The 15,524-nt window shown below is 39.5% G+C and overlaps 1 protein-coding gene across 1 annotated transcript in view; it reads right to left on the bottom strand.

Moving 5' to 3' along the window:
• Positions 1-15,524, bottom strand: part of cdkal1 (CDK5 regulatory subunit associated protein 1-like 1) — a 212,621-nt gene that overhangs the window by 117,307 nt on the left and 79,790 nt on the right. Inside the window, 1 exon segment of the mRNA XM_061675218.1 lies at positions 5,356-5,459. Coding sequence (XP_061531202.1) covers positions 5,356-5,459 — 104 coding nt within the window.

The following is a 15,524-nucleotide window of genomic DNA, read 5'->3' as shown; positions in this document are numbered from 1 at the left end:
TTTACCCATTAGAAATCATGGCAATTCTTCCATTCAATGGGTTAAATATGCACTCACACATAAAACAACACTGTTTTACTGACATTGTAACAAATGTCACAAAGAAGTTATACGAGTATGTTTATTCATCAAAACTTAGCCAACCTTCGTTTAAATGACTAATACCTTTGGCGATTGAGCTCATACTGTAGCCGTTCTTACCATTTGCCTTAGCTTCACTGATGCCCTTGTAAAAAGGTATGTTCACAAAAGAAGGTGAGGCTGCAAATGAGATCTGCTGATGCTGAGATACTTTGTCTCGCCTCTCTCAGTGTTTGACCTCTGGCCTGTGTTATATTTTATTTGAAGTCAAATTCTCAGTTCCTTTTGAGTTATAAGGATCCATTTAAATTCCCTTGTAAAGGAATCTCCCGTTTAAAATTTAGTGAAAATGTGTCTTAGTTATCTGTCCAAGAATAAAGCTTGTGTCATGCTGACTTTGTATACAGTATTTCTTTATCAAAAATCCTGTTGAAAATCGAATGCATCAAACTTCCAATAACGGATGACATCCACTTTAAAAAGTCATTGGCAAACAGAAGGCTTTCAATATTGGGCTCTAGCGAGTCTTGGCTCTGTAAGACCGGCTCGTACCCCGAGTGGTGTTGTGATTGTTAGAATCAGTGTCACACACTAATGTAATGTGTCATGCAGGGGTGATGGCAATGCGTCTGTATCTATGAAGTGTCATGTCGTGTTGTAGTCAGGACATCCGACTGACAGACAGTTGCTAAAACGACAGCCAAAGTAGTGGTTTGAAGATCCCAACAAAAAGTGTACTCACTTTTTTTTTTTTTTTTATAATCACAGCTGTGGCCAGTCCGACTTAAGTAAATCTCAAGGTATTTGTAAAAATCTATCACAAAACAGCAGTTGCTTAGGGATTAAGAAATGGCTCACTGTAAAAAACGTAATGCATTTGTTTGGTTTCAAATTATAATAATAATATATAATAATTAATATTAAACATTACAAAGGTGCAAATCAACATTATTCAGAATGCAATTATGCATGACACTGCATCACACACTGCAAGTACAACTTGTTTTTATTTCTTTATTTTTTTAAACAAAAAACTGTCAGCTGTTACTCGGAAGCTAATTACTTTAGAAAAAAAAGTCATCACAAAACAAGGATGGTGTTTGTGATCACGCTGCACAGTTTGGTTTGGCAAAATCTCCTGCGTGTAATTATAAAACTTTTTTATCAAATTTGTTAAGCCCTTTTCTCAGCACACAAAGACACTAAACATTTGTGCACACAAGCAAAGAGACAAGTCAAAAATTATGGTGGATGAAGTTAGGAGTGTAAGAAAGAAGTCTGGAGGCTCTCTAATATTCATTAGTCAGTAGAATAAGAAAATTCCATTTACCTTTATCAGATTCAAGCTATTTAATTGACCATTGTGGCCTTTATGATTATTATTATTTTTTTAATTTATTTTTTTATGGAAAGGTACCAAAAATTTTGTCGATGTATGTATTTACATACACTGGGTACGGGGAGTATTCAGACCCCCTTAAATTTTTCACTCTGCCCCCCGCGACCCGACTTCGGATAAGTGGTAGGCAAATAGATGGATGGATGGATATTGCAGCCATTTGTTAAAATCATTTAAGTTCATTTTTTCCCCACATTAATGTACACTCTGCATCCCATATTGACAGAAAAAAAACGGAATTGTTGAAATTTGCGCATTTATTAAAAAAAGAAAAACTGAAATATAACCCAGTATTCAGACTCTTTGCTCAGTATTTAGTAGAAGCACCCTTTTGAGCTAGTACGTACCCATCTCCTGAGTGCATCTATGGAGCCACAGTGATCTTTGGGTTCTTCTTTACCTCGCTCACTATGGCTCTTCTCCCCCGATTGTTCAGTTTGGCCGGACGACCAGCTCTCGGAAGGGTTTTGGTCGTCCCAAATGTCTTCCATTTAAGGATTATGGAGGCCACTGTGATCTTAGGAACCTTAAATGCAGCAGAATTTTTCTTTTGTAACCTTGGCCAGATCTGTGCCTTGGCACAATTCTGTCTCTGAGCTCTTCAGGCAGTTCCTTTGACCTCATGATTCTCATTTGCTCTGACATGCACTGTGAGCTGCAAGGTCTTATATAGACAGGGGTGTGGCTTTCCCAATCAAGTCCAATCACAGCTGGACTCCAATGAAGGTGTAGAACCATCTCAAGGATGATCAGAAGAAATGGGCAGCATATATGCGTGTCACAGCAAAGGGTCTGAATACTTATGGCTCTGTGATATTTCAGTTTTTCTTTTTTAATAAATCTGCAAAAATTTCAACAATTACGTTTTTTTTCTGTCAATATGGGGTGCTGTGTGTACAGTAATGAGGACAAAAATGAACTTGATTGACTGATTTTAACAAATGGCTGGACACCCTGAAATAGTGAAAAATTGAAGGGGGTCTGAAAACTTTCTGTACCCACTGTATACTATATGCAATCTCAAAATGTATTTCACTATCATTCATTTCAATGTATTTTAGCGTATTAAAAGAAACGATAACATGTTCTCAGTCAACTAAATGCTGCGTTCCAAAAATTCAAGCCCTATACCTACCTTGACGTTCATTCAGTTTGAAAATCCTCAACCACTTGTGGGAACCCAAGTTACAATGCAACATTTTTTTAAGAAGTTAAAAAGAAATCTTAATTGCTTATCACTTCATCATTGACCATTACGGTGAATTTGGTCATGTATGTAATAATTGGTCATGTATGTAATAATTGAAATAACAAGGCAATTACAGGTGCACAAAAAATTATAAACTTTGGCTGTATGGATCGACATTTACTCACATATTGTTGCACGATTATCTGCAAACAAAGAAACTAGATTCCACACAAAATATTTATGATGTGATGAAACCTCAACACATAACCTATTCTAAAAATAGCTTACACACACATAGTTTATTTCCTGCTTGTACAATCTTTATTCATTGTCTTTGATGTCTAAAAATTACACATTTGAATAATTCCCACTATTTTAAGATGTGCACTTGCTCACTCTTATTTCCACATGGAAAGAGAGCTATTTACCTCAAATCACATTTGAATAAATTCCATAAATCCTTTCAAAGTTACACAAGATAAACCAATCACACTCCCAAAGCTGGCTGACTGGCCAATCAAAATAAGTATTCATACTTGCTGATTTTTGTTTTTCCTGTTCGTCACCGAACAGTAAATCCAACTACAAGATTTTGTTAGTTGCAATTTAAAAACGGAGTGAAAGCGAAAGCAAAAAGAGGGGCTCTTCATTTAACAGTAATGTAATTCCAAACAGCACAGACAGCCTTTGGTTTATTATAAATGGAGTGAATGATGTGTTTAACAAAAAGACACTTCTGAACAGGGAGCATTTTGATTAGATGTCGAAAGGGTGTAAGGACCAATAATGTCCCACAGGAAACCTGTTCATCACAGTTGCCAGTGTGCTCGTTGTGCTCAAATTATAGGCCAGGACACAGACTGTGTCACCTGGGCATCTTTTGTTGGGGACCTAAGCAAATAAATCTCATTTATTTACACAAATAAAATAAATTAAATTAAATACAGTCTTGCCAAAGGTACATTCATTGTTTTTTTTGTTTTGTTTTTTTTTATATAAATGGGTCACAACCTTTAGCTTCCTCTTTTTGTGTCTTGAAAATAACAACCGCCACTTGCTATCATGTTTCCTGTTACAACGGATCACTCATACATATCTCACCATCAACCAAAACTTCCTGCTTTACGTTTTATGACAAGTGTTCCTCTTGAACCGGAATAGATTACATTTCAATGTATTACAATGTAATTTGTGAACGCAACTGCAGCAAACATTTGGCAAGGGAGACAGTAAGTGTATTTTTACTGCATTAATTAGGGTTGGTGGTGACAAACTTTCAGAACACAACAAATACTGTATCCAGAATGTTCTATGCTACACGCGCCCTTCAAGTGTACAAAAAGTGTAAAGGGCATGAGATCGTTAACCTGCAATTGATTTGCATGCACACACCAACACCAAGGTCTCGCCAGCTGGTTAGTTCGCCCTTGAACGGCCACCCCCGGGCACTGCCGTGGTATGCATACGGTTGTTTAGAAAAGTTCTGGATAGTTGCGCTGCAAAAAGGTCTCAAGTTCAAATGTGGGCTGCAGTCGTTCAATGCACAGTTTGCACGTTACGCTTGTGCTTGCGTTGGTTTTCACCGGGCTTCCTCCCACAGACCAAAAACATCATGCAATTACATTACCCATACGTGTGGATTTGAGCGCGAACACTTCTCTGTCTGTGACACTTGGGATGGAGCTCAAGCTCCTTTGGCCCTCCAACGAATAAGCAGTATGAGTGGCACGTGGACGAATGAATAACCTGTTAATCAAGTAATGAATCAATCAACAGTCGGCAGGCTAGTTTACTCGGTCCTGACTAAGCCTTGCTGCATGAACTGACGAAGCCTGCTCGGATGAGAGGCGAAACGTCTTCTTAGACAACCAGAATGGCCCAGTTGCGATCAAATCAATGCCCTGAGAACAAAACGACCTGGATGAATGAGAATCATCACAGGCAATCAAGAGTCGGGTTACACACCTCAGTTCCATCTGAATCTTACGCTTCTAATTAGGGGGGGGGGGGGGGGGGGGGACCGTTTGTGGATGGCTCACTTCTGTTTCAGCATGAGTGTGGCCCAGTTCATAAAACAAGGTCCATGAAGCCATACTTAAATGAAAAGAAAATGATAAATAATAACAAAAGACCTGATGAGCCCACATAGAGGCCTGACTTCAACTCCAAACACCTTCAAAAGGAACAGATCAGACGGCCAAGTCCTCACATTAGTTACCTTTGACTAAATCTTGACCAAAAGAAAAACCAACAGTCCACAATTGTGGTTTTAAAAAAAAAAAAAATTAACAATGGAAGCAATTATATACGCAAAAGGGAGGTTCCGACTTGATATTTAGAGTTCAGGTAAATAGACATTGCATTGTTTATAATAACTGCACTAAAACATGATCATTCTATGATGTCAATAGGTAGATTTGCCCTTGACTGACCCGCCTTGGGGTCTTTTTGAACCAACCCTGCTGGGAGTCTACTCTTAACGAACAGATGCCAGGGCACAGCAGCTGTTCATCTGGCATCAAACCAAGCCAACTGAATGGGCCTACAAAGCAAGAACAAAAAACATCAACATGTGCTACTAATACCGTGCCCGCATGATAGGAGAGCCACACGCACACTGGAAGCAACAATTAACATTCATGTGAAAATATGTGAAACATATGTATTATTATTATAATTAACTCACCTTGAAAAGACTGTTGCGCTCTCTCAACCAGCTCTTCTATAGGATAGCTGGCCAGGTCTCCTCTGGCATGCTTTGTCTTGCAGTAGGTACACGCATTCAGGCACCTGGACGACAACGTGTACAAGCAATGTGTCCATTATCTAACAAATGAAAAAGCAGCCTGTATTGGTATATTGTACGTTACTTGTACTCAAAGTGAAATGTTACAAATAAATATTGACGGTAATGTTTCAACCGCCGACAGATATGGCAAACTTCTGTTACCAGAAAACAAACAGTTCCTTCACAAATTAAGACGTTATAACAATTCAACTTGTCTTCATTAAAACAGAAAGTCTCAAAAAAGCAACATTAATATTAACATGTAATCAAATTACAAAATTTGTGCAACTCTAAAGGTCTCTTTATACTCCCGCTGTCGCGCGGCCGATAACGCCCGCATTGGATCACGTGACCGACGAATTGCCCGCGGGCCCTGTCTGCGTAGCTTGACGCACACACGTCAAAAATGTTTCCTCCTAAGGATACAGTACATATGAATGCATACTGGATACGCTGTATCTATCTTCTGTTCAATGTTGAATATATTAAAGAGCAAATCGCAAAAATAATTGATCAAGAATCGGATTGAAATTCTTTCAATTCCCATTCCGATAATTAGATGCCCTAACACATTATAAGATACATTTCTTAATTTCATCTGATAGAACTGCAGTGCGACAGGACAGCAGAGGTTGACCAAAACAGTAAACAAGACTAACACAAGTGGGAGCACCAAGAAATAAGTGGGATGACAATTTCAATTAAAATAAGATTTATAAAGAAGCCCTTAATCTGAATAAAGGGGATCCTTCTCGATAGCTGTCAATGTACAGTGTGGCAGTTAATAGGAGGGGGGGAAAAAAAACTTTTCATCCGTTAAAGTCTAATGTCTGACCTTAAATTTGGTACACTGAAACAAACAAGTTAGAACAAATAAATCTTAATGCAGTGTACAATTTGCTGTAGCATGTCAAATAGTGTTTTATCCAAATGTTCTAAAATATCTAAACTGTGACAAATAGTTGACTTCAGTCCAGTTTATGAATGAAAGAACCCTCTGTTGGCCCACTGTGTGCCTTTTATAAAAAAGACAGATTGTAGAGATTCTCTTTTTCAAATTGGTTTGCAGGGGAATAAATTTGCCTTGACAAAGAGTGCAATGATTAATAACCAGAACGGGCCTTGGTATGCAGCAATTCATGTGATGATGGTATACTTGGCTTTACGACAAGACTATTCTGTCTGCTATAGAAAAATAGAAATAACAGGCATTGCACTATGGCTTCACAGAAACTGGCCTTGGACCCAAAGAGATACTAATCTGGCTCCAATAACATTGATTGTGTTCGGGTGCAAAAGCACACCACTGTTTTAACGATGTGATACTTTCTGAATCTCTACTGAAAGTAATCTAGTTTACACTATAATATTTTAATTCCAGCTTTCCACTAGCCCAGGTGTATTTACACATAGGCCATTGTTTTTGTTAGGGGTGGGTCGTGGACATAAATGTAATGATAGTTTTACGCCCCAAACTCACTCAGAGTACGACAGTAGAACCTCTAAAGTTGAACGTCCCTGGGGTTGCCCAATTTGGAATTTAACAAAACCAAAGATGCTACTTAAAAATTGCAGATAGAATTGATAAAGATTTTATGAAAGAGAGTTTGACATGAGTATTTCCACTGATTGTATATTAACTGCTAAAGATGAATTAGAAAACAATATTTGGCTTGCTACTGGTGCTTCCTCCCATCTTCTATTTTAATTGCCCACTTTAATAACATCACCACCATCTCAAAATAAATTAAAACCCTTGTTCCAAAGTTTATTTAAATCACGCTTTTTCTAATTTAACGTTTGAAACAGCACTTCAAGAAACAGCGACGGATTAACACAACAGTGCTTCAGTAATCCTTTTGAACTACAAACTACATGCAAAGAGGCACGTCACCAAAGGCGAGAAATTGAGGGAAAAAATAGTTGTGTTTTAATCTGTCTATCCCTGCCACTCTATGCATTCCTTATCCCAGTCGAGGCCACTAAAGATGGCAGCTAGGTCACATAACCTCTATGTGGAGAAAACAGAGACAGATGGGACCCTCAAACAGACACACACAGACACACACCACAGCCACCACCACCACCAGGGGGTCCATCCATCTTAATGTGATCAGGCCCAGCAGAGTGGATCACACCAACATTAATCTCAAGAGACAGTCAGTGGTCTACTTGCTTGTGTGTGCGTGTGTGTGTGTATCAATTATAAGTATACGCGTACATGTGACTTTGTCAGTGGACTGCGCGCTGAGAATTGGTCCAATATCACGACAGCGCATTAGCAGATTCGACATCCACATCACCCCAAACCAAGTGCGACAACCAGTCAGCACTCTGGCACAAAAAGAGGATGGAGCAGAGGAGCCGTGTCACAGCACGCCCTGTATAAAAACAGACACCCGCCATGCACTCCAAGTTTGTTGGGGCCAAGAGAGAACCACTTTTGACTTTAAAACTAAATCACTGTGAACGTCAGTATGACAGCAAAAAGAAATGCTTGTATATTGTTTCCCCCCTTACCCATTTTATTTCCTCCTTTGTTTCTCACATACAGCCCTTCTGTTTCCTACTGCCTAATTAAACCTCAGAGGTAGCTGCAGCACCTGACAACTGTGTAGTTCATCAATGTGTTACAATGAGAGGGGCTTCCTCCCCAGTGTGTCCAGGGCTGGTTTGTGTGTGTGTGTGTGTGTGTGTGTGTGTTAACGGCACTATTGTGTTGCACTCTTGAAAAAAGAAAGCACTGCGGTTTCTCTATACATTTGCAAACCTCCCTTGACATGTGCGCACACACACACGTACGCGCGCACGCACACAAACAGAAACAAGCAGTTTCCTTTCGAGGGACTCCCTTGTGCAACATCTTAAAGACGGAGACTGGGGAGACAGTTAAGCAGGAAAAGGTTTTCTCAATGATAAGCATTTAGAGTTTGCACATTAATTAGAAAACTGCTCCATGCATAAAGAAATTGGGCCGTGTGCGCGCGTGTCTTCGTGTGTTGACGGGGGTTCGTGCCAGCTTGAGAACGCAATTATCGAAATAAAAGCTCACACCGCGAGGGCAAATCGGCGAGTTTTAAATTTTTTAAAGCAAGGTTATTCAGTGCACTTATTGCTCACACTGCGATAGGATGGAGTGGGTCAAATAGCAAACACAACCTTCAACTGGTAATATATGGCCGAACAAAGCTGAGGTCAGGAAGTGTACAGTTAGTCATCGCAAGTTGTAAGTCAAAGAATACGGCATCCTCAACAATGAAGCCATATGGAGGGAAATTTATAGATGGTTATCATATAGAAACGCTAGGCAGTTAAATCATCCTAGATGGACAGCATGGAACCTGAGGAATTTGCATACACGGTAATCATACTTTTTTTTTTATCTTGAAAAATGCCTCTAATTAAAAAGGTTCCAGATCTTTGGGGTCAGTGGAAATTTACGTGGGCTTGCTTGAGACACACTGTAAATGATAGGATACTAAAAACAATGTGGCCCTGCTGATTTTTCTTTTTGCCAAAAATATCTCTGTGCAAGGTAGAAATGCTAGAAATAAACATGCACACAACCACACAAAAAGTTTCGCTCACAGTTCTCATAATAGAATGTGCGTGTTTGCTTTTGTTGAATCTGTATACACGCACGCACCCTGAGCTAACTGTCCTTCTTTGTGTGTGTGTGTGTGTGTGTGTGTGTGTGTGTGTGTGTGTGCGCGTCAATACAGCATAGCTAAAAAAATTTTCAATCAGGCCTTTGTACATGAATTTTGTCATGGCGCAAAGCGAAACTACTGCATGTGAATTTGACAAAAGGTCACCAGATGACCTTAGAGATCTTTGACTACTCCAGAAGTCTTGCTTGTTGTTTTGGCTCTGAGAGAGAGTATGTGCACAGTGGATGTGTGAGAGACCAAGACTTCATGTCAACATGGGACCTCTGAGTGTTTTCATAACTTCTTGTTTTGTCTGTAGCCAGACCTTGAGACTGTGTTTTTACTAGATCAGTCAGGTCATTGTTACAGAACAAAAATGGTGTTTTTGTGTACAATGAAATAACCAAAGATTCTTATAAAACATTCAAATACTAGGGTATTTTTTTGAGATTTGACTTAAGATGCGTACTATTTACATTCACCACACTTTATTTGGACTATATGTATCACAGACGCATAGTAAAGTGGAATTCAGAAAGTCGCAATAAATTTCAGTCATGCAAGACCTCAACTCAAAATGTGATTATTAACTACACACACACACACATGCTTTGCTTTGTATTTGACTTTTGCATGTTTTTTGTATGATTCCACTACAGAAGGGCACCAGTATTGGCAAAGAGGAAAATACGTTACCACATCCTAGCATGGAATCAGAAATGGAACAGATAATGATGTACTGGGAGCATGTCTGTGTTATGACAGAACTCAATAAGGACGACTGAGTTTAGTCTTCATGTGATGAGAATTGCCTTCCAAGGACCAGCGGTAATCTCCCTCCGCACATTTGTCAACATGTTCGTATCCGCTACGCATCACCACAGTTAAGAATAAGTACACCATTTTTTCATTATGCAGCAATTAACTTCTTTTATACTTGGACCGGCATTACAAAGTGCTATGCATGAGTTCATGTGCATTTCTATTATTTTCAATAGGGGAAAAATTGTTTTCTGAATTGAAATAGGGGAAAAATTGTTTTCTGAATTGAAACAAATGATAGTCCCATGACGTCATACCCGTTCTGGATAATACGGTTTACCCTCTTCCGGTTTGGAGCAAACTATGACAAACCGTGTATTTATAATCTCGAGTAAACAGCAGAATATGAGCAAAGCAAATTGTTTTTATAGCGCATTTCATACACAAAGTAACTCAATGTGCTTTCCATGATTAAAAGCCTTTAAAAACAAAGAAAAAAAACATCTTATACACATTTAAAACAGAACAAAAATAAAAGTACAATTAAAACAGTGTACAGGAAGTCCTCGAGTTATGACACACTCGACCTATGACATTTCGACTTTACGACGCCCGTGCCTCGTCCGCCATTTTGGCCCAGCACCTTAGTGTTTCTGCTTAGCTTGTGCATAGTGCTTGTCTGTGTTTGTGCGGCGGGAGTATCTTTTGCCTTTTTCGCCGTCCATTTTTCACACTCTCAGCAGTAATGGTAAGTACAGCATCTTATTTTTTTTTTTATTTCAATGTATTTTAGTTTCTTTATACGAAGTGTTAACCTTTCCTGCTACGGTCGCCTGACCGTGGTCGGGAGACGCAGGGGTTAACTCCCTTCTCTCGTTGCACAGCTGAGCTGGATGGCGGCAACAATAAAGGCACGAAGCACCGATTTGCTGCTTTAATGGCTTTATTAGCTCCTCTGCACATTCGACGTCAACGGGTCCTCCGCTAATCGCTACTCTTCCTCGGTCGCCGTCACTACACTTGCTACAGTACACACTCGCACCGGCGCGCACTCCTTCCTCCTTCACAGTCCCGCCGGACGACGCCTGCGCAGTCCCGTCTCACTCCCACATCGACGCACACACACTGAGCTTGCTGTCACAACCACGAGGGACAATACCCGTAACAGAAGTATTTCGCCGTAAATTACGACTTTAACGGTGAAATCTGACTTACGCGGAAATTCGTGTTACATCGCCAGCACAGGAACGGAACTCGTTCGTAAATCGAGGACTTCCTGTACAGTGTAAGAAATATTTAAAAGTGGAAATGCTCTAAAAAGCATAAGAAAAAAGAATCGTTTTTAACCTGGACTTAAAACCATTCACACTTGGGGCTCACTTCTGTTGCCAAATTATTCCATTTGTGTGCAGCATAATAGCATAATGCTGCTTCACCATGTTTGCTTTGGACTCTGTGCTCCACTATTTGACCTGAGTCTGTAGTTCTCAGAGCCCTACTGGGTTTATAATCCATTAGCATTCTTTCATGTATTCAGGACCTAAATCATTTAGTGATTTATAGACCATTAGCATATCTTTAAAATCTATTCTGAAGCTGACTGGGAGCCAGTATAGAGACTTCAGAATTGGCGTAATATGCTCTGACCTAGTAGATTAAACTGCTGAGCTGCAGCAGTGTAATCCTCTTTTGGGGGAGTCCAGTCAGAAGACCATTACAATAGTCAAGTCTACTTGAGATAAAATCATGGATGAGATTCTCCTGGTCTTTTTTGGCACATGTAAGCCTTCGCTCTGATATGTTTTTCAGATGGCAGAAGGCAGTTTTAGTAATTGATTTGATATGACTGTTGAAAGTCAAGTCGGAATCTATCAGTACCACCAAGGTTTCATACTTGGTTTTTGTTTTTTAAAGAGAGTGACTCCAGGTATTTACTAACAGTAATACTCTTTATTGCAAAAAAAAAGCATCTTCATCGTTTTTGTTTTGTTTTGTAAATTGAGGACAATTTTGGCTCATCCAGTTATTCATTTACAGAGTTTTAGTTTGTGCTTCTTTATGGACTGAAGCAGATAGCACTGTACAATTACCATGGCTGTCTGTCTTTATTTGACAATAATAATGTCAAACACAGATTTAAAACAAAATACAAGACAATGTAAGTTATTTTCTGCTTAAATCACTGGAAATGTTCTATTAATATGAATACAATACCACACGCATATTCTATCACTAACCGGGATGGTTTTTTTTAATCAGCATACTGATGAGAATATTGACTTTTACTTTTATTATGTAAGATGAGGCATACATCTTAAAGCCCATCTGTGTATTGCTGCTCCGTGCTTTGGAGGAGGACTTACAAAGACGGATGTATGTCCGTGATGGTTAGTTTGGGCAAGTCCTGTAAACACGGTGTGCAGAATAAGGCAAATTTTCAAAACCGGCAAAGACCAAGACATAATTCGAGATTACGTGCAAAGAGCCCATTGTGTTCAGCCTATGAGGTTTCACAGCATTTTGCCTCTCTTCTCGTCTCACCTTGCTGTCATGTGAGGTAAGCTGAAATAAAAAGAAGGGGGGAAAAAGGTAATACAAGAAAGCTACAGACCACTGCATCTTCCAAGAGAATCAAAATCCTCATTTTGAGACATAAAAAGCAGTCACGCTTTGTTTGACTTTGCTGGATGACTTGTGAAATGTGCAAACTGTGAAACAATTGGAATCCCTGCTGGGAGAGTCACCCATCAACAACAACCAGCTCACAGCAACCAAAATCATCACGGCCTCACTGCTGCTGTCAACTCGCCACTTGAGCTGCAAACAATACTGTCGATCAAAAGTCATGGTCAGTATTCAAAACGGACACGCGGAGACAACTGCCACTGTCAATTTCATTGAGACTTTCAGAGCTGCAAAAGTCAACTTGACAAGGGAGTGCTGACGTCAAATCAACAAGTTTACAACTTTCAGTTCACTGGGGAAATTTCAACACTTGGGAGGAGAAGCATGAGAAAGCTGGTATATTCAAATCTGTTGTCTGAATGTGTGCGTGCATGTGCAAATGTAAAATGTGCTTTCCTGTGACACGCTGGTGTTAATTCAGTTACTCGGGGGTTCTGTAGCGTAATGTCTTGTAATGGCATACAATCTCATTTTGTCCAAGGAGAGACATCAATCTTTTGGATTTACTACAGGGAGCACAAGCTCTCCTGGTCTCCTGGTGATTGAGGGAGAGAGAGCCGCTTGTGTGTGCGTGTGTGTGTGTGTGTGTGTGTGTGTGTGTGTGTGTGTCTAACGCGTGCATTTGTGTCACAGTGGGAAAGAGGGAAATGGAATAATATGTTCAGACCAGTGGAGCTGAAAACTACCCATACATTGGTTTGATAAACATCAGGAAGGCCACTGTGGTGCGCACTGCCAGAGGAGGTGGAGGTGTGGGGGTCAGAATCTACTTGTGTGTGTTGGTCCTAGGTGAAAATAAATACATAAATGAGAATTTATTTGTGGGTTTCTTTGTGAATGTGTGATAGAAAACAAGTTAGCGTGCCAAATGTAACGTGATTGTGTCGACATTGTGCATGCATGCACTGTCAATCTCACACAGGAGATCAGCAACTGTAAACACCCTTTAAAGTTTTGTTTGTCAACTTCGTATTAAGAGACTTTTTTTGTAATGAAAATATTTTGACATGAGTGACATCACATTTCTGAAGCATGTCAACATGTTGTCTACTCTTGGGCTCGGCTTCGCATGACGCTTTAGGATAGCAGACCTAAAAAAAAGGAAAAGGCCCACGACTAGTGATTGTCAAATATGGATATACGTACTTTACAGCTGAACAGTCAAGCGGTAGTTAACTGATGCTTTTGAGATGAGGGAATGGTCGATTAAACCTGAAGAGAATATCATGTCAAATCTGCTACAAGATAAGATGCATCTTGAGTGGGCTTGCCAAACCTATAATTAACTTTTAGGCCTGCCTCGCCTTAATTTCCCTGACACAATATCATTGTCATGTCTTCCATTTTTCCTGTACAGGGACTTCAAACAAAACAGGAGGAGGTTTGACTGAGTTCCAAATAGAAAACAGGCAAACTGCACCAGACAACAGAGCCCATCTGTTGCTATTTTAGAACGTTATTAAAACTGTGCATTTGTTAACTAAAGTAATATTTTAAAATTGCTAACTGTCATGCAAGTGTAAAAATAAGTTTAATTGTACACTAAATACAGCAAAAGTAATACAATATATATATATATATATATATATATATATATATATATTCCTTTTGATTACTCATGAAAGACACTGTTTGCAGAAGAAGAAAGAGATGCTTTTTAACATTTCAAATTGTCAGTCTGAAAAGTTGTAACTGTTGTGTATCTACTGAGGTAGAATTACTGCTTGTAATATTAATCAAGATCACTTTGCAGCGTCAATTCCCCTCTTATATTATTCCTGTTGACTAATTGTACTGAGCAGCAAGGACAGCGATGTGTTTACCACTTACTTCTGTTGCGACAATTCCAATTTACGGTTTGAGGGTCACAATCATACCGTTCCTCTTTGCTAGCACCAGTAACATTATGTAGTGGCATCACAGAAAAACAAAAACAGCGAAAGAAAAAGGTAACACGTGGAATTGATAGGCTGATTCTCACGTTTTGCAAGGTTTGACATTTGTATTATTGTAAAACATTTTCAGAAAATAGAAAAATGATATGTACATATGAGGTCATTTGAATTTGCATGTTCTACTGTTTTGTGTGCAAGGAGAAATATTCTTTCTACAATAGATAGCTTATTTATCTATTGTCTGGCTGACCTGTGACACAATAGCTTAAATGAGGACAATAACAATAACTGCAGCATATCAGGTCAAAGTGCTACTGTTTCAACTGCCTCAGGTTTTCTTTTTTTCTTTTTTTTTTTAAGTTAATAATTATAACCTAACCCTAACGCTGCTGACTGTTAAACAGTGTGGTGGCTGTGGTTTCAAGGGGAGTTCTAGCCCTAGACTCAGAGTCCAACAGTTTATTGTTTTTCCTCTGCATGTCCATGTCCATGTCCGTGACCCCAAACTGACCCCTCTCAGCTGGCTAAAGCTGTTAACATTGCACCTTGGTCACAATGCCTAACACAAATCTATGTTAAGGTCAGCGACAAGGTTGATAAGAAGCATTATTGTACTCTGGTCAGAGCAGAAATCACAGGAAACTTGCAGCGAACACACTTAGGGCCTGATGACTTGACAAAAAACATATTCAAAAATCTACTCACAGTTGCACAAACTTTTCAGAAAGTCTCTGTGTTTTGGATCATTGTCCTGCGGCAGAACCCAAGCTCATTTCAGCTTGAGGTCACGAACAGATGGCCGCACATTCTCCTTCTGGATTTTTTGGTTGCCCTTAAAAGTGAACTCCGAAGTCAAGGTACAACAGAGGCAAATGGCACCATTTCTTGTTGTTTGAACCAAAGTTGACTTCATGGGAGACAACCAAGGTGTCAGAGTTTGCAGGTTTTCATAGTGTTGAGGCAAAAGGTGGAGGACCCAAATGCAGGGAGGCAAGGCACGAATGCAGGAATCTCAAAAAAGTATTTATTCACAAACACAACAAAGGCAAACAAGGATAATGAAAAAATCCCTGCA

The sequence above is a fragment of the Phycodurus eques genome, chromosome 4, assembly GCF_024500275.1.
Source record: "Phycodurus eques isolate BA_2022a chromosome 4, UOR_Pequ_1.1, whole genome shotgun sequence".
Taxonomy (NCBI): Eukaryota; Metazoa; Chordata; class Actinopteri; order Syngnathiformes; family Syngnathidae; genus Phycodurus; species Phycodurus eques.
This window is presented reverse-complemented; position numbering and strand designations above follow the sequence as displayed.